The following is a 9,443-nucleotide window of genomic DNA, read 5'->3' on the forward strand; positions in this document are numbered from 1 at the left end:
TAAGATATTGTGTCTTGATGAATCTCTGTTGGTTTTTCTCACTTGTTGAACAACAGTAGACCTAACAGAGAGGATTTCAAAAGAAAAATGTGATTTTTAAAGCTTTCCAGAAACAATAGCTGAAACTAATTGCTTGTTTATTTGCAGAAAACGTTCAAAACCAATATCCAGAAAAAAGTTGAAGCATCCACGCACTGCTGGCAAAACACCTTTTGCTCTAATCATCGAGATTTGATTTTTTTCTCTTATTTTTCTTAAAGTATGAACTTGCTAACTTTGCATGAAAAGATTCTTATACGAGTTTTCACGTGACTAGGAAAAAAAGAAGGAAATGGTTGATACTTCGGATACTCTATCAAGTAAGGACATCTTTGTGGCTACAAGAAAAAGTAAACCTGGTCGAGTATACAAAGGCTCTTATGAGAATACAATTAGTAAAATTGTACGAAATTTCTAATTTAAAGTTTGTCGTAATTATTTATTTGTTCTTAATTATTGACTTAGTTTTATTTACTTAAACTTTGTTCTCTTGCATTTGGTTTGTACGCTGAAATGGAGAGAATACAATCAACTCAAGAAAATGGAGATGGTAGTGATTCAGTTGACGCGTTTGCATCAGTCATGGGACCTGAGCACCCATGTCGGGTAAGATTGTATAGACGAGGAGTTAACAAGACTGTCTTAAAAAAGAAAAAAGGAGATTTTGGATCCTCTGTAAATGCTACTGATGAGAGAATGCAACAAAAAATGAAGGAAATGGAAGAGAGGATGCAACAAAAATTGCTGGAAAAGCTCAATGCACAAAAGGAAGCTATGGAACAAGATATTACGATGAACGTCGTTACACGACTTCAACGTCTCAACCTCGATTTAAGACTTGATCCTGACATGCTAATATTCAGTGCTCGTGCACCTGGCGAAGCTGCTTCTGCACAACAAGGTGCTATTCAACCAATCAATCGTCCATCCGCTGGCAGTAACAATCAAGGTTAGTCCGTACTAAATTTTACATGTCTTGTCTTTCCTCTTCTTCTCCTCTTTTTTTATGTTGCTTCTCTGCCACTGTGCTCTCTCTCGCTCTCTCTCTTTCTGGCAATGTTGAAAAATATAAATTTTGGTATATTATCTGAAAATGTATTTAACAGTTCTCAAGGCTAACTTGCAACTGTACAAGGGGAAAAAAAAAGATATAATTGCGTTCCGTGCCAATTCTACAAATGTATGCACAACACTCTGCCCCTTATCTAAGATTCATGTGAGAACAATATGTCAAGTTTATATTGGTGTCATTTTCCTTGAAGTTGTTTCAACAGTTTTTGCCATAAATGGAACTAATTCTTGAGGTAGGCGCACAACTCCAGATATAAACACAAAGAACAATCTCTTACTTAGTGGAGAAACATTGGAGGTAGCATGTGAATACTAATTATTCTGTTTACACCATATTCTGTCATCTTTATCTATTGGTATATTACGAGTACTGTAACTCTCCTTCACTATATTTTCTTTCCAATACGGGAAAGAAAGAGGAAAAGACCATTTATCAATTGCAGCACATACTGTTACTACAACAGTTAACACTAAAATTAAATGTAATATCTTAAATTTACTGATTGCTTAAAATATACTTATTTCTGTGAGGAAAATGTATTAAGTAGAGATATTCATTACTGCGTCATGTGTAAGACATGTACTGTAATTAGCATACATTTGATATTCAAATTCACATCATTGTAGTATCAGCATAATCAGCGTAAAAGTGAGAGAAGAAAAAATAATTTCTCAGAGTATGTCACATGGTTAACTATGGCTTTTAGTTGCAAAATGTTTAGTGTCAGCACCCTGCTGGATGGTGGTGATATCTGTGTTGGTTGCCTTTCTTTAAGCCATGTTAGAGTCTAGAATATGGACAACAAAATTTCTATAAATGGATTTCTCTAAGGAATCTATCAATTATTCTTTCTGGCAATGTTGAACCATACACAAATTACAGCATGGTGATTATATTGCTGTGGATAATAATTGCTGGATCATCTTATTTGTTATTCTATAAGTTGTGCTCTGAGAGTTTCCATTAGATATTGAATGAAAGATTTATCATTGTAAGTCCATGAGTCACTGTAAACTGGCACTAAGTAATTATTGGTGAAATTATTGCTTCCCAAGGCTACCGCGTATCGTGCTTGTTGGAAAAAATTCTCAGCTTCTTTGCTTCCTATTTTTTCTCTAATTAAGTCTTGTACATCTAAGCTAGTTTACTTCATTGTGTTTGTGCTAAGAGAATTGGGCTAAGAGAATTTTAGATAGGATTCTCTTGAAGGGATAATGACTTTATTTATACTCTTTGTAGGTGGAGTAGATGAAAAAATGGAAGACGGAGGCAATGATGAAGATCTTGACCTTACTTAGGAGAATTTAGAATTGTTGATTGTTGTAGATGCATGTGGTGGTTTATAGGAATGTTTGTTATCAAAACATTTTAAAACTTTTAACTCTTGAAATATCAAATGTATGTACTTGGTAACATTTCATCATTGTCTATGGATTTATTATTAGCTTGTTGGACAATTTGGATTATGAACAGTTTCATTTTGTTATTTATATAAATTTTAGTATTTTATAGTTTATTATATATATATATATATATCTTTATTTACAACAGGGGGCAATATTTTCAATTCAATTAAACTGTTACAATAGCTAACAGAACCGTTGCCATAGGACCTGCAAACCGTTCCAAAATAACCTAAAAGTCGTTGGGATAGGTAGTTCAACCGTTGCCATAGGACCTGCAAACCGTTCCAAAATAATCTAAAAATCGTTGCAATAGGTAGTTCAACCGTTGCAATATCTTAGAGAAATCGTTGCCATTTCTATAATAGCCGTAACAGTTTAATAGATATAGTAACGGTTATTGACCGTTGCATTTAACGTTATGGTAACGGATATTAACCGTTGATAACAACAATCGTTCCAACATGAAGAGGGAAAACCGTTGCGATAGACTATACTATAGCAACGGTTATTTGAACTGTTCCATAAGCTCTATAGGAACGCCAGCAACGGGCACTGAACCGTTGCAATATATCTATGGCAACGGTTTACCTATCTGTTGCAACGGTTTTCCATGCGTAGCCATAGGTGAATTTTCTAGTAGTGATACTTGGTGAGTTAGGTATCAAAAGCCCGATTGCAAAAATGCGAAACCCCATCGCTAATAATGGCCCTCGGAGTACCGAACTTTACTAAAATGCTTTTCTTCAAGAATGCCACCACACTCCTCGCTTCATTGTTGGGCAAAGCAACGGCCTCGACCCACTTGGAAACATAATCAATCGCGACTAGAATGTATGTGTTCCCACAAGAACTAACAAATGGACCCATGAAATCAATACCCCACACGTCGAAGATAGACCAAAATGGTGGTGAGAGGCATTTCATTCTTCTTTGAGGTCCCACCGGCCCTTTGGCATTCATCACAATGCTTGACAAGCTCACTAGCGTCCTTGTAGAGGGTAGGCCAATAGAATCTACAAGTCAAAACCTTTGTAGCCGTGTGAGCTCCACCATGATGACTACCATACGATGAAGAGTGGGAAGCTTCAAGAATTCCCATTTGTTCTTCTTCCGGCACACATCGCCGGATCACACCATCTGTACATATTCAAAAAAGATACGGCTCATCCCAATAGTAATCCAAACAATCCCGTTTGAGCTTCTTTCTTTGGTTTGAAGAGAACTCATTCGGTACAATGCCGCTCACAAGATAATTGGCGAGATCGGCGAACCATGGCATCCCCATCATAGAAATGGATAGGAGTTGCTCTCCGGGAAATGAATCATTGATCTCAAGGCCGTCTCCTCCTCCAAACGGGACAAGTGGTCCGCCACTTGATTCTCACTATCCTTGCGGTCTTGAATCTCTCGATCAAACTCTTGCAAAAGAAGCACCCACTGCATCAACCGTGCCTTAGAATCTTTCTTGCTCATCAAATACCGAAACGCCGCGTGGTCGGTGTGCACAATCACCTTAGTACCCATCAAATACGGCCGGAACTTATCCATGGCAAACACAATAGCAAGTAGCTCCTTTTCGGTCATTGTGTAGTTGACTTGAGCATCATTCGTGGTCTTGCTAACATAGTAGACCGGATGGAAGATTTTGTTGATTCTTTGCCCCAACACCGCTCCAACCGCAACATCACTAGCATCACATATGAGCTCAAAAGGCAAGTTCCAATCTGGAGCGGTGATAATAGGACTAGTAGTCAACTTGAACTTAAGCAACTCGAATGTCTTCATACAATCTTCATGGACATGGAACTTGGCATTCTTCTCCAAAAGTTTGCACAAAGGGTTTACCACCTTGGAAAAGTCCTTGATGAATCGGAGATAAAAACCCGCATGACCAAAAAAGCTCCTCACTCCCTTCACGGATGTAGGAGGAGGGAGTTTGGAGATCACCTCAATCTTAGCTTGGTCAACCTCAATACCATATTTTGAAATTTTGTGGCCGAGGACAATGCCTTCCTCGACCATGAAGTGACATTTTTCCCAGTTCAACACCAAATTGGTCTCCTCACATCTAGCCAATACCCTATCCAAATTGTTCAAACACTCTTCAAACGAATTTCTAACCACAGAAAAATCATCCATGAAAACCTCAAGAATGTCCTCCACCATGTCGGTGAAAATAGCCATCATACACCGTTGAAATATCGTCGGTGCATTACACAACCCAAAATGCATCCTTGAAAATGAGAAAGTACCATAAGCACATGTGAAAGTGGTCTTCTCTTAGTCCTCGAGAGCAATAAGAATTTGGTTATAGCCGGAGTATCTATCAAGCAAGCAATAAAAAGCACGTCTGGCCAACCTATCAAGCATTTGGTCAAGAAACGGAAGCGGGAAATGATCTTTCCGAGTAACTTTGTCGAGCTTCCTATAGTCCATGCACACTCTCCATCCGGTGACGGTTCTTGTTGGGATCAATTCATTATTGTCATTTATCACCATAGTCATGCCCCCTTTCTTTGGGACAAATTGCACCGAAGAGGTCTACGAGCTATCAGAAATAGGGTACACAACCCCGGCACCTAACCACTTGATTATCTCCTTCTTCACCACCTCTTGCATTGCTTCATTTAATCTTCTTTGATGTTCAACGGAGGGTTTGGCACCCTCCTCCAAGATAATCTTATGCATGCAAAGGCGGGACTTATGCCCCGGATATCCACCAAAGTCCAACCGATTGGCTTTTTTCTCCTTTGTAGCACCTCCAAAGTGGACTCTAACTGCACGTTAGTTAAGCACGAAGAAAGGATAACTGGTAAAGTAGAGGGAGGGCCAAGGAATTCATACCTGAGGTGCGGTGGCAATGGCTTTAACTCCAAGGTAGGAGGCTCCTTGATTGAGGGTTTTGTTGGAGGAGTCTTCCGGTTTTCAAGATCCAAATATAGCTTTCGGGGTTCATAAGTGTACGACCTCATGCCTTACAATGCATTTACACACTCCACATAGCCATCACTCTCCTCATCATCATCAAGATTTAGCAAAACTGCTTCCAATTTGTCCTCAACATTCATTGTTGCACTAGCATCATCAACTATCACGTCGGTCACCAGATCCACAAATTAACTAACTTCATTACTATTCGGTTGCCTCATTGATTTGCACACATGGAAGACCACCTTTTCTTCACCCACCCAAAAAGTGAGCTCACCGGCCTCCACATCAACAAGCGCCTTCCCCGTAGCAAGGAAAGGTCTAACCAAAATGATAGGCACCTCATAGTCCACTTCATAATATAAGATCACAAAATCCGCTGGAAGGATGAACTTGTCAACTCTAACTAATACATCATCAATGATACCCAAAGGCCTCTTCATTGTCTGATCCGTCATTTGCAACCTCATGGATGTGGGTCTTGGTTGCCCAATTCCCAAAGTTTTGAATACAGAGTAGGGCATCAAGTTGATACTTGCCCCGAGATCACATAATGCTTTTGCAAAATCGGCGCTCCCAATAGTGCAAGGGATGGTGAAAGTTCCCGGATCTTCCAACTTAGGAGCCATTGAGTGCACAATAGCACTCACTTGATGAGTCGTCTTGATGGTTTCACAATTCATTGAACTTTTCTTGGTTACCAAATCTTTCATGAATTTTGCATAACCCGGCATTTGCTCCAATGCCTTAACCAATGGCACATTTACGGACAAACTCTTCATCATATCAATAAACTTTTTGAATTGGTTCTCATTGTTTTGCTTTGTAAGCCTTTGAGGGTGTGGAGGAGGAGGCCTTGGCATTGGTGCCTTAGCTTTTAGCCCCACCGGTTCCGGCATGTCAATCACGTGTTCCCTAGACGGGTTCACCTCTTCTTGCGTATCCTCCACACTTTCATCTATATAAATTCTCACTTCTTCATTCGCTTGAACCACATTTCTTGGGATTTCATCCTCTTGAACCACAACATCTTCATCCACAATCCTTCTTTGATTTGTGGTGGTTGCATATCCACCTTTTCCACTTCTAGTAGTCACGGCCATATCATGTCCCATATTATTCCCACCCTTCGGGTTTACCACTGTATCACTAGGTAGTGCTCCCCGGCAACGGCGCCAAAAATTGATCTCGGCCAAATCCTCACCATAATTAAGTAGTGAGGCAGTCGATGCAATAATAATCTAACAAAGGTCGGGATCGAATCCACATGGAGTTAGAATATGGGATTAGGTGTATATCTAAGTTGATTGCAAGTTTTGGCTTAAATTGTACTTCCACAATGTTGATTGGTGTATTACTTCTACTTTACTCTATTGAATGCAAAGATAAAACTAACGGACAATATTTTTGGTTTTGCGTTATTTTTCAATTGATAAAGGAATCTAGGGTCGTGACTTCCACCTAGGTGGCTACCTAACGGGTTGTAAACTATAGGGCAAGTTTGATTTATTGGATTCGTGGTATACACACGCAATTGCTCACTCTATACCTCTCATTAGTTTGAGTGATTTTGCCCGATTTGGCTTTCTCAAGCCCAAATGGGTATTTGCTCAAATCAAGTGATATATGCTCAAGTCGGATCTTACTATTTCTAGATTAAACCCTTTAATTGGGGCTATCAATTTCTTGAATTCACCCCAATACCTTGCTAGCCAAATTTTCCTAAACCTAGTCTTTCTTTCTCAAGCAAAGACTAGGTCAAAAAGGCATGAATCAATGTTTGCAACCATTAATTCTATAATTTAAGCATAAACAAGGCTAGATATCACTAACCCAATCACAAACAAGCCCTAAAATTAAATACCCATTAAGAACCCACACTAGGGTTGGATTACAACCCTAGCTAAAGATTTAGCTACTCATAGAAAATGAAGAAATACAAAAAAAAAATTAAGGTTGAATGCATAATCATAGATTAAACAAAGAAAAACTAATGTTAAGAAGTCAATCTAATACAAATTTACTCAAAGAAGTAAAGAAAAATGTTCAGTTGCACCTCTGCAAACTAAAACTTAACCTAAAAATAATTAAAAAATGTATTTATACTAAGCTAAAAATATGTGACAAAAATGCCCCTAAGGAGGTTATGCGACCGCATATTCTGATGCGGATCGCAAAATGGGCTTCTGTGGCCGCACAATTCTAGTGCGGTCCGCAGTCTTGGGAAATTGGGTTTGAACTCTTCAGGCTTCTGCGGTCCGCATAAAAGTAGGTGCGGCTGCACTAAGGATTATGCGGCCGCACAAAAGTGATGCGGTCCACGCTCCTTCACTCTCTAGCTCTCTGAACCTTCAGTCCTGCGGTCTGCATAAAAGTGGATGCGGCCGCACAATTCCAGTGCGGTCCGCAGTCCCTGAGCTGGCCAAAACATACTCTCTGAATCTCCTTCTGCGACCGTACTAGAATTGTGCGGTCCGCACTGCTATCTCATTTGCACTGTTTTGGTTCTTGTTCACTTTAGACTCCTTTATGAGTTGAATTTTGATTTCTTTGGCTCGTTTCCCAATATTCCTGCAAGTAAGCATATTTTGTTAGTTTCCGGGAATACCTTTGAGCATTTTTGAGCTAAAACGCAAGTAAAAGAGAGCAAATAAGCGGTTAAATGCCCTACTTATCATATACATCCCCCAATATAATCAACCGCGCTCACTGGGTGTGTGTTCAGACTCCGGAGGGGCTCCTTCAGCCCAAGCGCTGATAATTCGCACGGACAACTCACGTGCTAAAGTATCAATATCAGAATCCTCACAGACAACTCACGTGCTATAGTATCAATATCGGTATCCACACAGACAACTCACGTGCTATAGTATTAGTATCCTCACAATCAGGCCCTCAGCCTCATTCAGTCATCAATCTCTCCAGTCTCTCTCTCTCGGGCTCACAATGTCATGAAACTAGCCTGAATATGACGATATGATGTATCAATAAATAACAACAGAGACTGAGATATGATATGCATATGAATGCGTATGACTGAGTATATAAAGCAATGAAAGCAGATAACCCAACAGCAGAAATGACCTCAATAGGTCCCAACTAGATAAGCATGTAGCCTAGTCATAGTTTCAAACATGGGTCGCAGCTTAATAGCTCAAGTACGTAGAAATTTTATGGTTACAGGTAAGATCAGGTAACTATACAGTACCACATAAATAACAGAGTCACAATTCACCCGGTGCACGCCCTCACGCCCGTCACCTAGCATGTGGGTCACCTTAACATCAATCACATAACACATAATTCGGGATTTCATACCCTCAGCACTAAGTTTAGAAGTGTTATTTACCTCGAACAAGCCAATTTCAATACCGAGCAAGCCAAACAATGCTCCAAAATATCATCTTGCGCGTACCGACCTCTGAACGGCTCAAAACTAGCCAAAAGCAACTCAAATACATCAAATAAAGCCCAAGGAAACAATTTCAAATGATAAAGATCGAATCCGTAATCAAAACCCAAAAACGGCCAAAAGTCACACCCAGACCTGCACCTTGGAACCCAACAAAACTCACAAAATTCGACAACCCATTCAATTACGAGTCCAACCATACTAGTTTCAATCAAATCCGACTCCGAATCGATGTTCAAAACTCAAAATTTCACATTACGAAACTTTAGGCCAAAACCCCCAAATTCCTTTTTAAATTCGTCAACCAATTGCTAAAAATGAAGACGGATTCATGAAATGCAATCAAAACCGAGTGTAGAATACTTACCCCAATCCCTGTGATGAAAATTGCTCCAAATATCGCTTTATTCCGAAGTTCATAGCTCAAAATATGATAAAAGAACCAAAATCTCGATTTTATAGCTTCTGCCCAGCAGATTCCGCATTTGCGGACAAGAGGTCGCATCTGCGACCTTCGCTTTTGCAGGAAAAGGCTCGCATTTGCGAGACAGGCCGGTTCTGCGATGTCCATGGTTGCATATGCAAT

General features: G+C 39.8%; 1 protein-coding gene across 1 annotated transcript; it reads left to right on the plus strand.

Moving 5' to 3' along the window:
- Positions 1 to 207: 207 nt before the first annotated feature.
- Positions 208 to 2,430, plus strand: LOC109208151. The gene is made up of 3 exons (XM_019371198.1): positions 208 to 229; positions 547 to 988; positions 2,351 to 2,430. The coding sequence occupies exons 2-3, from the start codon at positions 553 to 555 to the stop codon at positions 2,407 to 2,409; spliced, it is 495 nt and encodes a 164-aa protein (XP_019226743.1). The 5' UTR covers positions 208 to 229; positions 547 to 552; the 3' UTR covers positions 2,410 to 2,430.
- Positions 2,431 to 9,443: the final 7,013 nt, after the last annotated feature.

This window comes from Nicotiana attenuata, unplaced genomic scaffold (genome assembly GCF_001879085.1).
Source record: "Nicotiana attenuata strain UT unplaced genomic scaffold, NIATTr2, whole genome shotgun sequence".
Taxonomy (NCBI): Eukaryota; Viridiplantae; Streptophyta; class Magnoliopsida; order Solanales; family Solanaceae; genus Nicotiana; species Nicotiana attenuata.

Coding starts and splice junctions, on each gene's coding strand:
- LOC109208151 (XM_019371198.1), top strand. CDS start 553: ATGGAGAGAATACAATCAACTCAAGAAAATGGAGATGGTAGTGATTCA. Junction 989..2,350: donor CGCTGGCAGTAACAATCAAG/GTTAGTCCGTAC, acceptor TACTCTTTGTAG/GTGGAGTAGATGAAAAAATG.